Source organism: Melanostigma gelatinosum, assembly GCF_949748355.1.
Source record: "Melanostigma gelatinosum genome assembly, chromosome: 12".
Taxonomy (NCBI): domain Eukaryota; kingdom Metazoa; phylum Chordata; class Actinopteri; order Perciformes; family Zoarcidae; genus Melanostigma; species Melanostigma gelatinosum.
Window position 1 is genome coordinate 6896209 of NC_136645.1, and position 22083 is coordinate 6918291.

The 22083-nt window shown below is 45.3% G+C and overlaps 2 protein-coding genes across 2 annotated transcripts in view; both read left to right on the forward strand.

Moving 5' to 3' along the window:
- Positions 1-1365: 1365 nt before the first annotated feature.
- Positions 1366-10988, forward strand: tnfaip3 (tumor necrosis factor, alpha-induced protein 3). Its single transcript, XM_079279932.1, has 9 exons — positions 1366-1538; positions 3133-3547; positions 7214-7404; positions 7561-7702; positions 8209-8379; positions 8472-8652; positions 8962-9965; positions 10141-10346; positions 10513-10988. The coding sequence occupies exons 2-9, from the start codon at positions 3241-3243 to the stop codon at positions 10816-10818; spliced, it is 2508 nt and encodes an 835-aa protein (XP_079136058.1). The 5' UTR covers positions 1366-1538; positions 3133-3240; the 3' UTR covers positions 10819-10988.
- Positions 10989-17395: 6407 nt separating this feature from the next.
- Positions 17396-22083, forward strand: part of sdccag8 (SHH signaling and ciliogenesis regulator sdccag8) — a 40053-nt gene continuing 35365 nt past the window's right edge. Inside the window, exons 1-12 of the mRNA XM_079280731.1 lie at positions 17396-17534; positions 18187-18348; positions 18498-18583; positions 18761-18874; positions 18982-19107; positions 19454-19528; positions 19720-19784; positions 19894-20094; positions 20227-20365; positions 20491-20643; positions 20789-20923; positions 21745-21861. Coding sequence (XP_079136857.1) covers positions 17468-17534; positions 18187-18348; positions 18498-18583; positions 18761-18874; positions 18982-19107; positions 19454-19528; positions 19720-19784; positions 19894-20094; positions 20227-20365; positions 20491-20643; positions 20789-20923; positions 21745-21861 — 1440 coding nt within the window. The 5' untranslated portion in view covers positions 17396-17467. The remainder of the gene's footprint in view (positions 17535-18186; positions 18349-18497; positions 18584-18760; positions 18875-18981; positions 19108-19453; positions 19529-19719; positions 19785-19893; positions 20095-20226; positions 20366-20490; positions 20644-20788; positions 20924-21744; positions 21862-22083) is intronic.

Genomic DNA, 22083 nt, shown 5'->3' on the forward strand with positions numbered 1-22083 from the left:
AGACAAAATGTTCTTTTGCAATAAATCTGGATATTTGTCTACAGTGAAAATGCAACACAGAGATTTACCTTTGATCTACTTCACAGAAGGCTCCAGAGTCAAACATCTGGAAGTCATATTTTTGGTAAATCTGCTTTGAATTACTGAGAATCTGGCTAGATTATACTTCTTTGATGGCAATATGAAATGTGATGCTACAACAGAATTGACTGCGGTCTGTCTGATAGTAACATTTTTAGCATTGAAACAACAAGACGGCTAATTGAATAATCTGAGAATGATATAAATTTCATGACAGAACTTGTGATAACGAACAATTTTGTCATTCATCCAGCAAAAGACCAAATCAAATGATCATCACCTTGGACAACTTCTTGTGTAATTGTACAGCTGAACAAATAACTATTTATTTGAAAAAAAATGATCAGCAGATTATTATATATAGAACTGAAAATACTCTTGTTGCGGCTCATGCCATCTAAATGCATCATTCCTCTCTGTCTCACCTCTCATGCTTACACATGCAACACCAGCAAGTCAAATGTGCCAGTGGGAACCAAAGTGCAGACTGCTTTTCTGTTGCAGCTTCTGTATTGATAGACCGCAGAACAGCAGTTGGTGTACTTTGCCCCACACTGATGGCTCACTGATAACACAACTCGCTCACCACTATAACCCGGTGGTGCACAAAGCTATAGTTGTGATTTGACGTGGGCTGGGCACTTGAATGTGCATAACAGAAGAAATAAGATAATTAACTTACTAACTAACTTTTGAGTGAAAGAGAAACAGATTAACTAAATATTGCACCCATGCATCCAAAGATGAGACATCTGCCTTTGAATCCTTGAGAAAGAAATCTAATTCTTTCAAAGCACCAGGAGGTCTGTTTAACATCATTTACAAACGTTGCAATAAGTGCACTCATCAACACATAAATATACAAATAAACGTGCACACGTTCAATCAGCTGGTCGACGTCTACTTATGGTCCAGTGATGAGTTTCTTTCGTTTTCCTGACTGATTTGAAGAGGCGGGTCTCGTTGCAGATGTATGGTCTATTTCTAAGGCTGTCTCATGAAATAGAAAATGACGCGAGCTGTCTGTCTCCCTCAGTGACGCTCCTTTGTGCACAGTAGGTGGGATATGCTTTTCAGTATTGAGTCAGACAGATAGAGAGACCCCTGGCGGCGAAAATATGTAGCTACACCCAGGTTGTGTGTGTGTGTGTGAGAGAGAGAGAGAGCGAGAGAGAGAGAGAGGGAGGAAAATGGGTGGACGGAAAGTCCCCGTGTGGAAATCCCCTTGACTTGTGCCTTTTCCTTTAAAAAAAACAACACAACTATCATTAGCGGACTGTGTACTCCTTTGAAAGGCTTCGCGAGCTGCTAGGGCTCCAAAATAGATCTGATACTGAAGGAAAGAGAAGGTTGAATGGCGCCGAGGACCGCAGCGGTGAGGCTGAGTGAAGGGGCTCAGAGAGGACTAGCCTGAGCATCCGGGAGGGCTTTGTTATTACCCCCGACATATTACACAGGTAAGACACCCGTCCTCCCCTCCCCTGTGCCTCCCCATGTGGACGACATTTTCCACCAAAAAGGGGAGTGCGACTTGGTTAGGAAAGCTACATGACGTTTGGGCCTCGAGTAAACGTATGGTCGTGTTTCTGGGAACATGGAGGAAAGCGTGAAAGCCTGCTCACGACAGTGGCTTTGACAGCCATTGTTTACAAAGACGTCACCCTCGAGCCGATAAACGGAGCGTTCGAACGGCCAGATGTAGCGTCGGCGCGCGACACTGTAGCGAGACCCGCCGCGTTCGACGCGTTCGAGGGCTACATTGGTTCAAAGGTAGTTGCCATTGGAATTACGTAAACCTTTAACGTCAGTAAAGTCTTCTGTTGTTGTGTGTTTTTAGCGTAGCCATGCCACCCTAAACCGCAGCGTCCACCGCTGTCTTGTTTGCCCCAAAGTGTGTTCCAGCGGTGCCAGCACACCAAACAGCGACTAATGACTCGTGTCAACACGCTCCCTGACGTCCATCTGTCTGCTAGTCCCCATCATGTGCCTGACTATGGCCCCCTTTAGCGTGGCCTATCTGCTGTTTGAGTGAGTGAAGGTGTTGTGGTTGTTAACTTTAACAATATCCACCGACAGTTAGCTTCTTCTAAAACGGTTAATTTAAACATGGGGAAGTTAAACATGTGGCCCACTTGCTGACCATCACTTTCTACTTCCTGTGAACGAAAGAAATGTGCTGACATAACTGTTACTCTTTTTGGGATAAAATATGCCTTTAAAAACCTCAAAACAGGTACACTTAAAAACTCTTCTTCAATACTTCTACTGTCAGGTTGTGTGTTGAACCTTAATACCTTTAGTACCAACCAAAATATTGCATCAAAGCACTGAAAGTTAGCATCAAGTGTTTGGCCATAGTCTTTATTTATTCATCCCTCAAACCGACCTGAATCAGGAAACTTTGCTAACTTCAGGCAACATTCTTGTACAGCAAACAGGGATGTATTGAGAGTTTTACATACTTTTTGTGAAGAAATGTTTGTCTTTCTGGTGCTTTGGCATTGAGAACAGTATCAGCACTGAAACTCTGGCATCATTATGGCACAGGTATCAAACATTTTCTACTAATTCGTGGGCTCACTCAAGCATCAAGACTTCATGCAGGCGGGCAGTCTTGGAGGCGTTGGGGCAGACAGTGTGACCCCCCCCCCCAGCCCTGGGTGGCCTTCAGTTTAAGTTTTGGAAAACACCCGTTTATTGTTGGAGGACTTTGAACCCAGTGGGACGCTAGGGCGCCCCTGTTTGGGGGCAACTTAAAAACCATTAAGTCGAAAAGGAAAATTAAAAGAACCAACGAGAACACAAAGGGTTCTTTGTGTTCGTTTATTCCATTTGTCCCACCAGAATCTCCAGTGGAAAAGCACCAAACGGCTTTCACAGTGAGATGATCCTGTGTGTTGGGTGGTTTCCCCGAACAAACAGGAAATTAAGTTGCGCCTTAAGTCATAATTAATAAGGAAAGGGGAATCTCCTCTGAAAATTTCCCACCAGTCCCACCAGTCTGTTCTTTTCTGTACTGCGTAATAACCCACTCCCCTTCTCTCCATCCAGTTTCCACGTTGCTGGGTCAGCGGTGGTTGGTGCCTCCTCCTCCTTTCCTCCTCCTCCTCCTCGTTCCTCTTCCTCCCCTCCTTCCATCCACCTGGCCACTCATCCGCCATGTCGCAGGGTCAGAACTTCCTCCCCAAATTCCTGTTTGTCTCCAACCTGCTGAAGGCGGTGAAGATCCGTCAGCGAGTGCCCAACGACGTGGTGAAGCCGGCTGCCGGCAGCGGCCTGATGCACCACCTGCGCGGCATGCACCGGTACACGCTGGAGATGATCGCCATGAACCACTTCCCGCAGGCCTTCATGGAGGTGGTGCAGGCCGCCATCCTGGACCGAGCCATGCAGGCCTCCTTGGAGCAGGAGAAGAAGCTCAACTGGTGTCGGGAGGTGAAGAAGATGGTGCCCTTGCGTACCAACGGTAAGAGAGATTTGCTGATGTCTCCACTGAATCAGGTTTCTACGATATTCTTTCTGAAGCTCCATGAAGTCGGGGGCACTTTGGTGAAGATTTATCAGAAGTTGGGAGTTTAGATAAATGCTGTTGGAGCAGGAGGCTCTGGTGACCTTTCACACAAAGTTCAACAACAGAAACAATTCGACAAATGCTTCTCAGAGCTGATGTCAAACTTTTGTTCCTTGACGTCAGGAACAGTAGCAGTGTTCATCGCTCAGGGCGGAGGATGCGTTTTGCTTTTGTTTCATTTTCAGTGATGGAGGAGGTGCGTGTTTGTGAGTCAGGGCTATTTGATATGTAAATTCTGAGATGTCATTTCTCACAAGCAGGGTTACTGTAAATGACAACAATGGAGGGACTCGATTCCGCTTCCACACACACTCATTTAGCAGCTCCTCTTGGTTTTACTCTGCGTTTGACTTCAGTCAGCCCATTGCCAAGTCATGATTTCTGTTACGTGGATGGCGTAACACGGGAACATCCCAGGGTCAGCAAACATTCAGACCCGGGCCTGATTACGTCTGATCACAGCTCTGTACTGAGAAATTCTCTGGCGTCACTCGCAGGACTTTTATTTACTGTTGATGATGTTTCAGACCTGACTATTTCCACTAATTTTCACTTACAACCTTTGGGGTATGTCCCCTCTTTTTCGCTCTGTGTGTGTGTGTGTGTGTGTGTGTGTGTGTGTGAGAGAGAAAGAGAGAGGGAGAATGTCAGTGGATCTTAAAACACCTCAAATAGTTTTACCGTTAGTTCCCCACCTGCCTGGCTGTCATTTTATGTCGCTGTCTTTGAGACTGTCAGCTGTGTGTCACGACTCACCGGGCCTTGTTAATGCAAATCTGACCAAATCCAACTGTCCTCTCACTGATGGGAAACATCAGCCGTAGCATTCACAACAGAAGGCGGAAGAGTTACAAGTTTGTCTTAAACATGTGAGTTTCCAGAGGAAATAGTTTCTTCCTTTCTCATAGGAAGCAATTACCGGTAACACTTTTCAGTGATAAATTCCTGTTTTGATTGCATCTCAGGACTCACTTTGAACAGTTACTGGATGGATGAGGAACTTGCCGGGTGTTGTGTGTGTTACTCGTAAGTTCGTAATGAGTAAAGCAGTTACTGTAACTCTCATCAAGACATGGTTCCTCTTCAGAAAGACCCCTGACTCTTCTGACTTCTTCTGCCAGTAACCTGGACGGAAATTCCTGGCTTGTGAAGATGATGTCATGAAGATGAGACAGAATTTCAAAGCCGGAGCATCTAACCCTGAAGGACCCAGACGTGACTTTGAGCAGAGGACGCACACACACACACACACATACATACAGAGAGGACTGACTGACTGCTGCTGAGTCACTGGAGCTCAGCACACACACACACACACACACACACACACACACACGGAGAGAGGACGTGAGAGAGCAAAAGTCTGTCAATGAACATCCAGTCAGAGCAGGCCATATTAATCCATCTCCTCGGAGTCATAACACTGCAATAAGATCAGTCTCCACTTCGTCCGGGACCTAAATGGACCCGTTAGCTCCCAAGCTTTCAATCTTCCTGAAAGCTAAATTTATTCCCAGCCTAGAAGAAATACAACTCACCATCTTAAAGCCCAAACAGCCTCATAAAACCTTAATTCCCCGGCAATTAGAAATAACGGGGTCGTATCAGCTTTCCTGTTTCATGCAACTTTTCCACCAATTCGAGACGCGCGTTATTGAAATGCAGTGCGTCTTCTGTCTTGAATGTCTGGGACGCATTCCGAGGGTTTTTCCCCCAAACAGCGTCCCATGTCTGTCATGTGTCCCCAACAGGCAGGATTTGTTCAGCTACAATACACTGAGACTACGTGCTGTAGCAGCAGAGCGGACACGCACACACTCACTGTGTATAAGTACAGACTACTTTTCTTAATGTGGTATCCGCAGTGTTTGATACAAACACAATATGTCATATCTCCAGTTCTTATTGAAGCAGAAGTGAAACGAGTCTTTGGCCAGGACTTGTTCTGTTGGTTTAGTCCCACGAGACATCTCGGCGATGATGTGGGCCACCAACCTAAATCCGCATTGGAAAGCACCACATTGCAACTTTGTGGTCGGTGTCACCTGCACGAGGAACAGATGAGGGAGCATGTCCGCTCGTACGCCGGTGTGTTTTCAGGAAGTGTCCCAGCTGGCCACGGAGGAAGTGTCTATATTTAGACCGATGCGACCAGCAGACCGTCTTGCATCTTCGGTCATCACTCGTCAGGCAGCTCGATTAAGGGTCAAAAGTCTCCGTGTTTCTGTGCGCAGGAAGAGCTGATCACACGTGCGTGTTTGGGCCTCTGTGCCTGCTCTTGTGTGCCTGTGTGTCTCTTTTGAGGATGTCGCTGTTGAGGATGCCTTTTCTCACGAGAGTGTTGAGAGTGATGCAAGAACGCCAAAATGCAACAACAGCTAGCTAGTCTGAAATAGAGGTGATGGTTTCCCCCCATCTCACATTACAGTCATCTCGCAATACAGATAATGTAGTTTTCAGAAATGCGATAGTTTGTCCTTGGGCATGACACGTACACCGGTTAAACTCATTTTAGACATTTTGTTTTGTAGGCTGTGATTTAAATAACTTTTCTTGCACAGATATTAGCTATTTAATGCAGCAATGTCATATGAAAAAAAGGTGTGTAACTTTTGCCAGGTGAACATTACGGAGCAGATCATAAAGGGAGACAGAACCAACACACTACGGTACATTTGTATGCGTTTGTGCATGTAATCGCACATGTTATCTCAGCGCTCATTAATCACAGCCTTCATCGGGTGTTGATAGCAGCAATTAAAAAGATAACATCCCATCCTGTCCAAGCCACACCCCAGTGGAAAGTCCAGGACCAGCTGAGAGGCATTGATGAGTTGGGATCATAGGAGGTTAACACACACACCCACACCCACACACACACACACACACACACACAAGGCAGACGTTAGCACAGGGAAATTCCTGTGTTTAGTGTGGCAACAGGCGCACACATTGACAAACATGGACTCTCCTGTTTCACAACGAGGAAAAGACCCAGCATTGCCATAGGAGACTAAATAAAATTCCAGGATTTGTAGTCGTTGCTCACACACACACACACACACACGCACAAAACAAATTCCATTTGAGAAACTCTTTATCGCCCCGATGGTTTGTAGAATATAGAGGAAGGCGTTTACTTTGAATTGTTGGAAATTTTCAGGGCAGATTAAGGTAGTGAAGCAGCTGCATTTAATTCTTCTAAAACGTATTATAAGTATGTTGAGGGCCATGTTTCTCAGGCCAGCAGGATAAAAGCCCGGCTTTGTCTGTAGTGTTTGCATAGTTTCAGACATGTGAGCTTCATATAATAGTGTAGATACCAGATAGTGCGACAACTGACCCGACGGCCTGGAAATCCCCAGACTTTTGTTACGCCCGTGTGCGTGTGTGCTCTATAATTGTCTGTTGTGCATGCCGCGTACACTCTGCAGCCGCACAATGCGTGTGCATGAGTCCCTGCACAATTGTGTTAGATTGCGTCCCGTGTTCAAAATCAACCACCCTCAGTTCTAACATTGTATGTGCTTGCCTGCCTTTCCTGTGTGTGTGTGTCAATAGGAGATGGGAACTGTTTGCTCCACGCGACCTCTCAGTACATGCTGGGCGTTCAGGACACGGACCTGGTGCTTCGAAAAGCTCTCCATGGTGTTTTGAAAGAGACGGACACTGGCGTCTTCAGAGCTCGCTTCCAGACAGAGCTGCTCCAGTCCCAGGAGTTCACACAGACCGGACTCCGATACACCACAATGGTATGAAGATGCCAGAAGCCTGAGCTAAAACGTACAGCCCATGTGCTCTTGAGACAGTAAACATTTCAATCCTTGCTTACGTCTTTTACATCCTTGTATGCAACCTGCAAGAAAATAAAGCATCTATTCTAACTCTTTGTGTGTGTGCTGTCCCAGAACTGGGAGGAGGAGTGGGAAAAGATTGTGAAGATGGCATCTCCGGCCTCCAGTAGCAACGGCCTCCAGTTTGACTCTCTGGAGGACATTCACATCTTCGTCCTCTCCAACATTCTCCGCCGACCCATCATTGTCATCGCAGGTATGGACTTTTTGTCGTCTCCAAGTACGTTTATTGCTTCCTCAGCCATCAAAGACCTGCTGGTCTTGTTTCGACATGTCTTTCAGTCATAAGGAAGGATCGGGGTATCTCCTTCCACGTGCCTCAACACTTTGCTCAGAGTGTTTGATTTCACTGTATCACTTCCCATCTATTTTGGTTAGCGGATGTGGAGCGGATGTCGTGATTAATACATTGTATGGAGGGTAAATAAGCAGAAACTTGTTTAAACTTTATTTGAATGTTGTTCTAACACACTCAGTGAAATAGCAAATAGTATATCATTTTCAAAGGGGTGAACAGACATTTCAAAGTTCTTTATTTTTCTTGCCGTTCACTTTTAAATCAAATGTTTCTGTAGCATTTCTAACATTATTCATCAAAATCTGTAAATTCTATAAAATGAGTACTAAAAACACATTTAACTTGTTCTTGGACAGTTATCTTTCAAATCAGTAGTAACCCTTCCATCTCTGCTCTTTCAACAGACCAGGTGGTCAGGAGTATGAAATCTGGCTCCTCCATCTCTCCTCTGAATGTGGGTGGGATCTATCTGCCGCTACAGTGGGCGCCCACAGAGTGCTACAAATACCCAATAGTGCTCGGCTACGACTCCCAGCATTTTGCCCCCCTCATCACCATCAAAGACAGCGGTCCAGGTAGGAAACAAGAAGGTGTTACGGAGCCGACGCGACAAAGAGCCTTGCTCTTGTTTTTATTTTTATGTGACATCTTGGACTGAATTTCCCAGAGATCCGAGCAGTACCGCTGATCAACCCAGGACGAGGAGGCTTTGAGGAGCTGAAGGTTCACTTCCTGATGGAGAAAGAACAGCAGCAGAGAGAGAGGCTTCTCAAGGACTACCTGCTGCTGATAGAGATCCCCGTCATAGGCTTGGGCTACGACACCACACGGATCATCAATGCTGCACGGTACTTATAATATTACATACTTACATATTATAAACTCTGTCCGCATAAACGGACAATATGGAAGAGGAAAAAGTAAAAGATTGATATCCCAGTCCTGGTCCTGGTCCTGGTCCTGGCTGCTATGCGGTTTAGGAATGAAGATGTCTATTTTTCGATTGATGGTTTTGTAATACAACTGCTTTAACTTTTACAAACCTAATTGGCAGACTGATGGCAATAACTTTATTAACTTAGAATTGAACTGAAAAAGTATAAAATCCCCAAAAGTGCAGTTCATTTAAGAACCACATTGTATGTGTCTGTTCCCAGGCTGGATGAGGGCAACCTCCCTGAAGACATGAACCTGATGGAGGACTACCTGCAGCTTGTCAACCACGAGTACCAGCGCTGGCAGGAGGACAAGGAGCAGGCGTGGGCCGCCCAGCCGCAGCGTCCACCGCCCTTCTCCGTCTCCCAGCTCTCCCTCATCGAGATTCGTTGCGCCACACCGCGATGCACTTTCTACGTCTCTGTGGACACGCAGCCTCATTGCCATGAATGCTTTGAGAAGCGACAGGCCACCACCGGTGGAGGAATGAGGATAGAAGGGATCGTGCAGACCAAAGGGGGAGGGGTACAATGTGGGGTGGGAGTGATCGGGGGATCAGAGACTGAGGTGAGCTGCAGAGGAGCTCGAGGCAGCAGCCCCCCATCCTCCACGTGTGGGAGAGGGGGGGTGGTGGTGGTATCCAGCCCCCGCTCAGCACCACCCACGGCTCCCAGCCTCAGCCTGTACAGTGAAACTCATGCCATGAAGTGCAAGACACCCGGCTGCCTCTTCACCCTCAGCGTGGAGCACGATGGACTTTGCGAGCGCTGCTTCAACTCCAGGCAGAACCACGGACCCCCTGGAGCTGTAACAGCTGCTCCAGGACTCCCAGGCACCAATGGGGGGCCTACAGTCCCCCACCCGGCCCAGGGCACCGGCTGGACCCAGTGGGGGGGCCGCGAGACAGAGACAGAGCGCTGCAGCATGTGCAGACAGGAGGCGTTCAGGATTTTCAATGGCCTGTGTCCACCCTGCATGCAGAGACAGCAGCCTCCGGAGAGGGGAGAGCCGCAGCAGAACAACCCCAGGACTGAGGCCTCGTCTTCAGCTTGGACCCAGGCCGGGGACACTGAGCGGCCGTGCCTCACCCTGACCCCGGGGCACACCTCAGCCTGGCTAGCCCCTCTGGCCCGGCCTTGTAAAAGATCCGGCTGCCAGTTCTTTGGGACGCCAGAGAAGTTGGGTTTCTGCACTATTTGCTACGTAGACTATCAGACCAACCACCGTAAGTCCCGAAACCTCTATCATGTTACAAGATCTTTGCAAGGTTCAACCAAATGTGAATTTGATTTGCATTATATAAATGATGGGTGTTTTATGTTTAGTTGTACTCGTATTTTTCTACACTCAAAAGTCAAATCATGTGGGACATTGCTTATGTTGGCAACTGTCTGTTCCAGACCTGACCCCTCCCCCCGCCCCGGTCCAGAGCCGGCATGGTGTTGAGGCCGGCTTCCAGAACGCCTCCCGGTGTCGAGGGCCTGGTTGTGGCGCAGTTGGCAAGACAATGCTGGAGGGCTACTGCGACAAGTGCTACGTCAAAGAGCAAAGCACACGGCTCAATCAAGCGGCACATCGCACACCACACTCCCCTCCTCTGGTCATGGTAGGTTTCTGCCAAACCTTCTGTCTTATCCTTCTTTTGTTTGTCTGTCTTTTACTTGCTCATCTCAACTCTTAATATCCTGCTGGTCCACAGATGCCTTTTGGTTGCCAAATTGACCTTTCTCCTCTTCCCCTCTCCTCCCCCTCTCTTTTCTCCGTACGTATAGCGGGACCGAGCTGCCAAACCCAGATCTTCACAGCAATCCCAGACCCAGACCCAGACCCAGACTCAGACTCAGACTCAGACTCAGTGCCGGCGGAGTGGCTGCAGTAATGTGTCGCCGGGTTGCACGGACCTCTGCCCCGAGTGCCACACACGTGGCCAGGGCCGAGAGGCGGGCCGACGGGCGCAGGCGCCTAAAGAAAAGTCCAAGCAGCGGTGCAGGACGCAGGGCTGCGACCACTACGCCAACCAAGAGAAACAGGGCTACTGCAACGAGTGTGACCACTTCAAACAGGTCTACCGCGGCTGACCACGTACACACCCACGCAACCACGATGGTGACACATCGCTAGCACGCTACAGCCGCTGCCCTGCTGCCAGTCAATGCACCTCTGATACTAACTAACCAACTAACTAACTAGCTAGTGACTAACTAGTAACCTTATGGCCTGAAAATCAAACCCCCCATGTAGAATGTGAAGAGAGAGTGTGTGTATGTGGGGGGGGGGGGGGGGAGGGGGGGTGACTGACTGTGTGTGTGTTTGCAGTAGACATGGCCTCCAGAATACCTCTTTGTGCAATTATTATCATCTGATGTGCCCTGTGCACTTACACGGTGAGAGGTTTGGCTACATGTCAGAGCAACTGACTTAACTCTTGTGTACAATATGTATTTAGAGGTACGTCGCGAATCGTGCCGGACAAAATGATTGTATGTTGACATAACGAGAAGCATCTGACATTGCTTTCTAGACCACAGCCAAGGATTTATACCCGCCGTCTGTCTGTCTTAACACATCCGTGTATCTGTCTGCCTGTCTGTCTAGCATTTGCCCTGTAGGATGAGGGAAGGTGAGGAAGCCCAGCGACAAATCTGTGGAAGTAGTGAGCAGAAGTGAGCCGAACTGGGCCAAAGTGAAGCGCTTGAAAACGAAACTCAATGGTATGCACCATTGTTTAGCCTACTTCTCCAAAAAAAAAACAACACTCATGTATGTCCTCCAAACAAAGACAAAGATTTGCCGTGAAAAGCTCTTGCAATCAATATTGTAAAAATGATCAAGGCTTCATTTTCTTCCATTTGTCAGTCGAACGCAGTTTATATTTTGAGGCAAATTAAACTGTATTGTTACTTCTCTGTTATATGAAGTTGGTGAGATTGTTGATATGGAAAGCAAGAACAGACCTTTTGTCTATACAGTGCAAGACAGACAGGGCAGGCCCCTGCTAGTTCTGGTGCTACATGTACAGAAATACAAGCCTCTCCATTGTAGCCAACATGCTGGCAGTGTCAGCGGACAGAAGGCGGAGAACACCGTAGAGACAGGACTCATTCATTCTCTGTCTATTCCTCCTGTCCTTCCTCTTATTCCCCCTCCCCTTCCTCCAAATCTGTTGATTGAGATCTGTTGCCTTGGACGTTGTTTTGCTGTTTACTGACCACTTAAGCACCTAGAAATGCGTAGACACATACCTACACATGCGCACACAAATGTAGGAGCTCCAGTCCTGTCAGAAGGGGATTGCCAACAATAAAGAGAACTGAGAACATGATGACGGGTGATTAACCACCTTACCACCATACACACACACACACGCACACACACACATTTGCACACACATGCACATGCAAACACAGCTCTGTGAGATTGTACGCGCCCCACCCCAGCCTGAGGTGGTATAAAGGTAAACAAACCCATAGAGAAATGCATTCCGCTCTGCTCCACCCCACTGGATGTGCCAAGGCGACACTTTCAAAACAAAGAGCAATCCCACCGCCTGCTTCGGCTGATCTCGTTTATCTGAATGTGTTTTGTGCTGCTGCTGCTACAACAGCACAGTATTGGGGCTGATCCTCGATAAGTTTTGCCTTTAAGTAGTGATTGACATTTTATGGACCAGAGGAGCCTGATCAGTGATCCTGGATCAGTGCTCCCACCTATAAAATGCTTTTGTGAATATGGATCTTGGTCCATGTTGTAGGACCTTCCAACCCGATGCCTCATCTCCAACAAAAACACACACACACACACACAGAACGCACGCATGTGTGCGTCTGGAATACGCAAAACTGACATTCCTGTTATTTTTATTTTTTATTTGTTTGGGGATTTTTTTTTTATTGTATTTTGATATATTTGGTTTTGTTTCTGCCAAAAAAAAAAAAATACATGTGCCATCAACCGCCAAACAGTTGTTGTTACCTCCTTAAAAATGACCAGCCTGTACCACTCTAAACTAACTAGAGGGCCACAAATAGACATCTCCAACCCTGTGTCACCACAGAGTTTATCAAGCTCTATGTGGAAAATCCCCAAATGGGCGCCATCTTTTCACGAGTGTCTATTTTATTGAAAATACAAAGAAATGTTTATCTGCAGAGATAACTTCAAGCGTAACACATTTATCTCACAATCTCTAAATGTGATCAACTGGGTCAGTTATTCCCCTTGTACTTCTGCTGAAGTGCTCCACTGCTGTAGGCAGATGTCCATCTGTGGCTTCAGTTAGGAAACATAGACAAACAGGCTCTCGGTCTGCCTTCTCATTCAACTGTATCTAAAGCTGTCGGGCCAGCCCACCTGTTTGACGGCCTGTACGTAGATCTCTGTGTGCTTTAATCACCTCTAGACAAACCTTAATCAATTAAAGGCCAATGTGCGGTCGGCTCATCGGGACCCCTTGACGAAGGTTTTCGGGGGCACTGGCTTGAGTTCGACTGGGAGGGAGATCACATAAGTTGCACATGACTCGTCTAAGCTGCTGAGGCATTTTAGGAATGGTACTCCGACTCGCTTAGGGACATTCCAACAGTAGGAAGAACAACCGCTTAGAAGCAGAAGGTGTAACAAAACATGCAAACTGTGTGGAAGTTTCTCTGTGTGACCTTTCGACAATCGGGTATTGTATGAAAAAAAAGCCTGGTTTTATTTGTTAAGTATTTATTCATATCAAGATATCTGTATTGTGTGATTCAATAATTATTTATATGTCGTCCTGAAATGAATTATTTTTATTAAGAAATCTGTCTGTGGTTCTTGTCTCTCCAGTGTGTGCGTGTGTGTGTGTGTGTGTGAGAGGGAAATGTGTGTGCACTACCACAGAATATGTGTATGCAGAACACAAGCATGTGTGCTACGCTACGAGTACATGCAGTATGCTTGTGTGTGCTCTTAGAGATTTCAACATTGCACTCTTATTACAGCATCTCTCTCTCTGCTGTGGTGCGTGTTGCCTCACGCTGTTTCTGCTGGAAAAACAGCTGCTCGCTACCGGCACCGAATCCATCTCCAGTGTAGGAAGTACAGTGGGTGCTGCAAAAAGTCCTCAGATAGCTGATGGCTCAGGCCTGGTTTAGATGTGGCAGAGTTGCACCATTTTCCAACGCTTAACTGCGTTAGCTCTTTTTCTTCTCTCCGCCTCCGTTCTTATTTCTTTTTTTCTCATTGTTACACATTTCCATACAAAAAAGTTCAGATGATGAGGCTTTACTTAGGTGCTTTTTTTCGTCACTATTCAGTTCTTTCCAGGCCTCTTTCCAGGTCGTCATGCTTTTAAAAAAAAAAAAAAAGGGAACCCCTACCCTCTCATAGAAAGACATTTCACTCGGGAGTGCAGTGGGAGGGGGGAATTTGGAGCGAGGGGAGATCTGGCAGTGACAGGTGGGGAATATGTTATAATTATACATGGCAGGGCAGAGGTGACATTTAACAAGTGTGGGACTGCAACGGTATGCGTGAGCTTTCTCATCAACCTACAGCCTCTACCACAGTCAGATTGGTAGGCTGCTGTGGTTTCCTGGAAATACCCCGGCATGCAAACACTCCCTTGTGTAACTGCTCCTTTGCAGACGAGCTCTGTTTCACTTGACGTGCGAGTGCTTCACTAAATGCGGTGGTTAAACCTTTCCATAACAGACTCAATGCAAATAAGTATGCGACGCAAACACGTTAGTTACAAGATAAGAACTCATTCTGTAATAGAGGTGCACTCCAATTTTTCATTACCAAAGATGGTTGAATGGTGATGACAGATTACTAAATTCACAGCAGCATGCAGTCACGAGAAGTACTGTCTATTCCAATGACAAGTGCAGAGCTGTGATGCATTGCCTACAGACCAGGATCACAACATGGCAAATGTATGCAAGATTATATATATATATATAAAATAATCAAACTGATGTTCAATACAATGAACTGTGTTCCACTGCAATGGACTATTAGATCTGACAAAACCTTGGAAGTAGGTGAAGTCTGTCACAATATACGGTAACGTTTGAAATCAAAAGTCAGGGTTTGTCATCTTGAGAAATTAGCAAGAGTACGCTCGAGTTTAAGAAATGATACACCCGAAAAACTGAGCCCAGTGTTGCCAACTATTTTACGATGAAAGTAGCTTGCAGCAGTCGCTCCAAAAGTTGCTAAATCTAGCAAGAAAGAGTCAAAGTTGACAGCCCTTCCCTTCAGGCCTCCCTCCAAAGCCCCCCCCCCCCCCCCCCCAAACAAAATGCACAGGCAAGCAGCCCGTCCAATCATTACATTCAGGCCAGATGAAATGATTGGACGGGCCTATCACAGTCCTGCGACAGCATTTGATTCATTGATTGCTCTCAGGATGTAAAGAGAATTTCAACAAAAATATCAAAAATCTTTTTAAAGAAGATGATCAACCCTGCCTTTATGACTACAGGTCGGAGTTCATATCATTTACACATGTGCTGAAGTAGTGACATACCAAAGTGTAAAAAATGAGCATACACTGTGATGATAACAGGGCTCCGACTGACCCCACAACACCCAGCTTCTGTGTGTTGGGTTTGTACCTTCCAATATGTAAGTAATAAAGGTCTTAAATCTTGTCAGACAGATTGTCACACATAAAATGTTGGACCCAATTGACCAAAGAAAGAATTATGTTCATGCAGGTTATTAATCAGTTAAAAACCACTAGCATGCAGTAAATGTGGAGCTTCTGGGGCCCGAGGAGGACTGGGGACAAAAAGGTTTTCAGGACTAAACACTCAAAAGTATACAAAACGCTTGAACCAGCTACTTTTAAATCCATAGGACTCAAACTCGGTCTTTAAGATGACACAATAAATTGTGAATGAGAATGTCAATCTTGATTACAACACAATGTTTAAAAAGAAAATGTTTTATCAATGAACCCACCAAAGTCTGACTCACTGCCTCTTCTGTTGAAAAATGAAATGTCGCAACAAACGAAAGTACACGGGAGTCTGATTCGACAGGAAGATATCTGTTCTTGTGCAATAGGAAGGGGTTGTATCCATGGTTACCTTTGTCTGAGCCCTTTTATAAGCAGCAACAAAGATGATGAGATACACCCTTCCACTGAACAATATTACACACACACACACACACACACACACACACATTACTTCATAACTATTTCATTTGAAACTTCCCCATCTGTGTCATTTTTGCCTGCAACTGGAGGCAACTTCCACATTGAGGCAACAGCGGGTCCAGTTATGAAATACACATAACTCTGTGTACCACACAGGTATTTTAAGGTATTTGTATACAACTTTATCCTCTTTCATTTCTATTTGCACCCCCCCCCCCACATTAAATGTGATTTACCCCTCTTACTTTTAGCATGAATAACACGTTTATAAGCATTTAATAAGTTGTTTATAACACACTGTTATGTAATGATAAACATGGTTTGGAGAAACCAAACATGGATAAACAATGGTTTGCTAATGTATCCTCAGCTGTTATATAACTTCTCTCCATAATTCTACACAGTATAAAAGTGTCTAATTATATATAATGATATATAATTACACACTTGTTGAAATCTGTTTCTATATGTGCTTTATACTTTTAACTGATGCTGAGCTTAGGTTGACCCTTCTTTGAGTAGTAAGACAAAGAAATTCTGAACTAAACTTCCACGTATTTGATTGACAAAAAATAATAGCATTATTTTTCTTTTACAGATTGTGGGTACTTATAAACATGTAAAGTTAGACGTGTGTTTTGCATTTCTATAGCTCTTAACACTGAATGACTTGTGATCAATTAGCTGCTTGTTTGTTAAATTTGTTTTTTGTCTCAGGCTGATGTTTGCATGTGTTTGCATATTTTACTGCGTTTCTGCTGTGATGTCTGGTCTTGATGCAGCAGTTTAGCTTTTTATCCAACGCAATGTCCTCCCATTGGAGAGAATAGAGTAACCTTAACCTGAAAAAGCTTGTAAAGAAGTTAAATGTTGACATATTTTGAATGCTTCCCTTGAAATAACTACAAATAAATAAAAAATATTATATGTACAAAACATACATTTGATAAACTTATAAAACATGATGCATTGTTATGTTTAGGCTATACAATCTTAAAGTCTGCAATGTACCAATAGTACGTAAAGATGTCAGATGTAATGGAGTTAAAATGTGCAACATTTCTCTCTGAATTGGAGTGAAGTAGAAGTATAAAGTAGCATAAATTAGAAATACTCAAGTAAAGTAGAAGTAGGCCTAAATATGTACTTGAGTAGGACTACAGTTCTTGCGTAAATGTAGTTTCATTCCACCACTGCTTCGGCTATATAAATGTAGTGTATGCAGTTGCAATACACCGTATCCACCACAGGGAGGCGCAGACGTGAAAATATGTATTGTGACTACAAACAAGGACTACAACTCCCAGTATCTGACTGAGTTTGCGGAAGTGGGAGCCGTTAGCAGATGGTTGCCTCGTTATTTCTAAATTCACTGTACACGCATCGGGGCGGTGTTATAGATAACATTGTAGGAGATAAGAACACTCATCACGGTGACCAAAACAAACGCACCGTCGCTTAGAATCGATGACCGTTGCTACGTGCGGCACATATCATGGTTGTAAATATTGTACACAGTCAGCCTCGCGTGTGTAGTTAACGCTGTGTGTAGTAATAAAGCGTGATTTAACATCAGTTACACATCAATGAAACCGTTTGACTCAGACGAGGAGGAGGCGGAGCAGCTGGGGGCTTACCAGAAGGAGCTGAGACGTAAGTTAGATGCTAAATGAAGTCAAAATGCCTGAGTTCATGTCGAGTTACCTTTAAACTGTCATTTAAACTGCAGTACTAAGAGGCTTGGGTGAATACAGTCGTGTCACTGCCACCTGTTGTTGGTTCCCAGTCCAACCGACAATCAAGTCATTCTCCAATTTCAGACAGCGAACATTATACTTGCACATAATTGACTATTGTCTTGCAAAACAATTTCCAGGACACCGAGATGTAACATTATACTTATGGCTCTTTTCTAAGTGTCCCAGTAACCCATGGCAGGGTGTAATCATGCAGAGAACCGGCTGAATACCGTGCAGACATCATTAATAATGTTGCTAATGTGCTTTTCCTACAATGACATGCAACATTTGTGTGTTACTTGTTTGTTTACCTACGTTGATTTTATTTCATTCAGCAATACTTGAATGAGCTATAAGAATAGTTTAGATGTGAACACGTATGTATCCATCAACTGTGTGTTTGGTTAATTATGAACGCTTATTGTACATCCCCGTGGATTCACAAATTGTTTCTAATTTGGGTAGTGGGCAAGTGTTTTAGTTCACAGACACCAACTAAACTGTCATGGCCGGGGGCACAGAAGTAATGCAGACCGGTGTCTGTGAGTGTATATATTTGGTTTCAGAGCGGGCCAACCAGAGCATACAGCAGCTCAGCAGTGCTTTGGGGCAGCTGAGCTCTGATGGAGAAGAGGTGGAGGAGCCCAGAGGCAGCGATGGCAGCCTCTTCACCGCCACGGCCGGAGAGAACAAGGCTGCATGGAGCCAAAAGACACAGAGCGAAGCAGGTGACCCAGTGATTGGTTGCGGGACAACTATCCGACAAAGACATTGTAGTACACCACCTGGAGATTTCCCTACACGGAGTCATATTGAAATGCTTCCTGTGTGTGTGTGTGTGTGTGTGTGTGTGTGTGTGTGTCTTTTGGCATTGTAGTTAATCAGCTGAAGAGCCTTCTACTGAAGCAGTGCAGAGAAATTCCCTCTCCTCTCGCTCCTTCAAAGAAGCAGTCTCCATCCAAGGTAGATTAAGCTGCTTTGCGTGGTTAAATATTAAGATGCATTCGACCCAAGGAACACGCTTTACCGATTTTATCAGGCTAGGGTACGATTTCTCCATCGTTAGAAGTGGTAAATCATTCAGACTTTTCCATCATGTTAATATTTTTCCATTCTGTTGTCTTTTCTTTCCTCTGTTAGAGAGTACAGCAGGAGGGCCGGTCCAACGTGCCGGCTTTTCAGGATTTGGTACCAATGATTCACAACCAGTCAGAGTACATCCAACACCTGGAGGCTGAAGTCAAATTGTGCAAGGTCTGTGCATACACATGTGTTTTGTGTGCGTTTATATTTGCAGTCCATTTGACTATTGGTTCAGTTTGGATCTGTTTTGATTCACTTCTCTGTGTGCGTGAGTTCAGGAGGAGCTGCACGAGATGAAACGGCGGATCCGAGTGGTGGTGGTGGAGAATGAGAAGTTGCATTCAGACCTCAAGTCCAAAGCTGTGGATGAATCACTGAAAGAGTACACAATCCACAACTCCATGGTAATGTGTGTTTGTGTGTGAGAATCATTTCTAGGATTTTTGTGCTCGCGAAATGTATGTACATCCGAACTAAGTTTACGAGGTCACACAGATCATAATATGTGAAATAAAGGATGATATACTTGTGAGTTTATTTTCAAGTTACTGACACTATGGTTGCCTCTATCTTCATTACTCCACATGCATTCACTGATGGTGTAGATATCAGAGCTGTCTTCAGAAAATGTCAGTCAAGTTGTTACATCCAGCATGCATTGCAAAACGATTAGCGCAACCATGGGTAAAGTTTCTTGTAAAATACAATAAAGATCTTTAAAAGTGTAATCTGTCCTGATGTGTTCTACAGGTGAACGGGAGTTTAGCAGCCAACAGCCACAGCATGCTGCACAAAGCAGAACACACCACATGGGGCAACGAACTGGTAGAGATTATAGATCAGCTTTCTGCTCTCCTCGTGTTACTGTTCACTTCCTCTTCTCCATCTCATTCGGTTGCTCTGGAAGATTGTGGCCAAATCATAATCTCATCCCATCCGCTTTAAATCCATCGATTGCTTCATAGTGTTTCAAGGGTCCATGCATAGTCTGTTCTGAACCTGTTTGTGGTCATCAGGAACAATTGAAAGTGATCTACCAGGCCCAGATTGAAAGCTTGGAGGCTCAGGTCCTCTCCCTCAGGTCAGTGCACTCCAGCTGTGAAGCCAGCGGTAGCCAGTGACTTTGGCCAATACTCATTTCCTTTTCTCTCTCTGTTTCTCCTCGTTTCATCTTTTGCTTCCGTCTTCAGGAAGGATCTGTCAGTCAGTCAGAAGGAGTGTGAGGAGGCGAAGGATCGTCTGAGACTCCGGGAGAAACAGGCTGCAGATGCACTGAGAGCCGATGGAGCGCCTCGTGTGGCCGGAATGTGTCTGAATTGCGCGCAGCACGAAGCTGTGTTGGCTGGGACTCACACAAACCTGCATGTCCAGGCTATTGACAGACTCAAAAAGTCAGTGGTAGCACACAAACACAAAAAAAGCAAACTACATATTCAAAGAAAAAGAGATCCAGAATTAATTTCCCCATGTGCCTTTTTTTTTTAAACGCTGCTCGTGCATGTTCTTCTCCATCAATCTTTTAGGGAGCGTGATGAGTTACTGGTCGCTCTGCGTGGCGTGCGTGCGAGTCAGCAGGAGGCCCAACAGAGGGAGTGGTCGGCTTGTCTCCAAGTCAAGCAGGCTGTGGAGGTGGCGGAAGAAGCAAATCTGTACAAAGCCAGGGTCAGAGAAACACTAAGTGTATAAATACACACTTTTCCAGCGGTGTTTGCTCAAAGTGTATCTTCCTGCTATGCACAGGTTGGTTGCCTCTGACAGACCTTCTGTGTCTGTTCATATGCATGCAGGTGGAGGTGCAGCGTGAGCAGCTGTCCAGGGAGCTGGCTCGACTTCGGGAACAACTAGAACGAGAAGCACAGGCCTTGAAGGAGAGACTGGCTGAGGCCAGAGAGGCGGGCCGGGCTGAGGCCCGCAAACAGAGAGAGGAGCTGGCACAGACAGTAAATGTTGCTTATTCACTTTTTGTGTGTAGAGACAACTATTGTATATGTATGTTGTTCCAATCCACAGCTCTGGTTGCTTTGAAATACTTGACATTTTTACTTTTCAATGAAATGCATATAGAAAACTGTGTGTGTGTATCAGGTGTCCAGCCTCTCCCAGCATGTCGCTGAACTGGAAGGACAGCTGGACAGAGCTCACAGAGACAAGAGCTCACTGACCAGTCAGCTGGAAGATACTCTTGGAAAACTGACCAGCCAGGAACAAGACAATACCAAGGTACACTGTCTGCGTTGTGCAAGACAAGCTGAAGTCAACATGTATGTATTCTTACTTTGGCTGCTCGACCAGTACTTAAAAAAGATGGCTCTACCTTTTGAGGTTCGCAACAGTCCTGATACTCCGGTGCAGGCTGTACGGTCTACTTGTAATGCTTTTGTAAATCCACTGGGTGGCAGCAAAGGTGTATCTATTTCAGCATTTAGCCTCCGTTGTTGGACGGGTGAATTCAACATGTATGTCGAGTTAAGTTTAAGGTGAGGTAAAAACCAGGCCTTGCTTGAAGATGCTTCGTTCAGGTTTTAACTATGTTTTATGGCACAATGATTGGCAGGCAAACGGTAGCAAAGCGGTGACAAAATTGCCAAGTGGGCTGCAAGGTTTGGAAGACTCTGGTTCAAGCGTTGCATGTCAGCAGATGTTCACCCTGCTGAAGTGTCTTGAAGACACCGAGTCTTTACCAGCTGCAGTTTACCTTCTGTAGACGACCCAGAGCTCTGACTGTTGGGTTAGGGCAAAAGAGAAAACACATTTTCAGTGCGTCATTATAATTAAATGTTTTCTAATATTAATATGTATTATGAGTTGATTATCAATGATGATGATAATGGTAGTAGCACATTGTGTAGTTATGTAAACATGGATAATATAGGAGCAGTAAATATGTAAATAGTAGAATATGGGTGCTTTCAGGGTAGAGGGGGAGTGAAACGCTGAACCATCAGTATTCTAACATACTTTAATTAGATCAGTGAAGGACAGGAAGTAGTAATTGTTAATTAAAGGACTGGCTGTTTTCAATCAGTTCATGTCATCTCTAGGTGTGTGTGGATCTTCGATATCGGCTCGGCCAGGCCCAGCTGAAGAAAGAGGAGGCAGAGAGAGAGCTCCGGGAGCTCCACACCAAGACCAGCAGACGGATGGAAAAGGCTGCGCAGGTACGTCTGCATTCAACCCAGTGATTCATTAGATCACTTAAGTAATCACTTCAGTTTTTAAGTCAGACAATGACCAGTTTGTTTAGTTGGTCATTTAGTAAGCAGTCACCAAATTTGAGGACGGCGTAAATAGAACGCCTCACTCATATTTCAAAACACGATGTTACTGTTCATGAATCAAACTATTGTGATTTTTAGACGATCAAATCATTCTCTTCTCAA

Excerpts from the sequence above, each read along its gene's own strand:
- tnfaip3 (XM_079279932.1), top strand. The coding sequence starts at position 3,241 with ATGTCGCAGGGTCAGAACTTCCTCCCCAAATTCCTGTTTGTCTCCAAC. Across the intron at positions 3,548-7,213 it reads GGTGCCCTTGCGTACCAACG|GAGATGGGAACTGTTTGCTC; the intron begins GTAAGAGAGATT and ends GTGTGTCAATAG. Across the intron at positions 7,405-7,560 it reads GACTCCGATACACCACAATG|AACTGGGAGGAGGAGTGGGA; the intron begins GTATGAAGATGC and ends GTGCTGTCCCAG.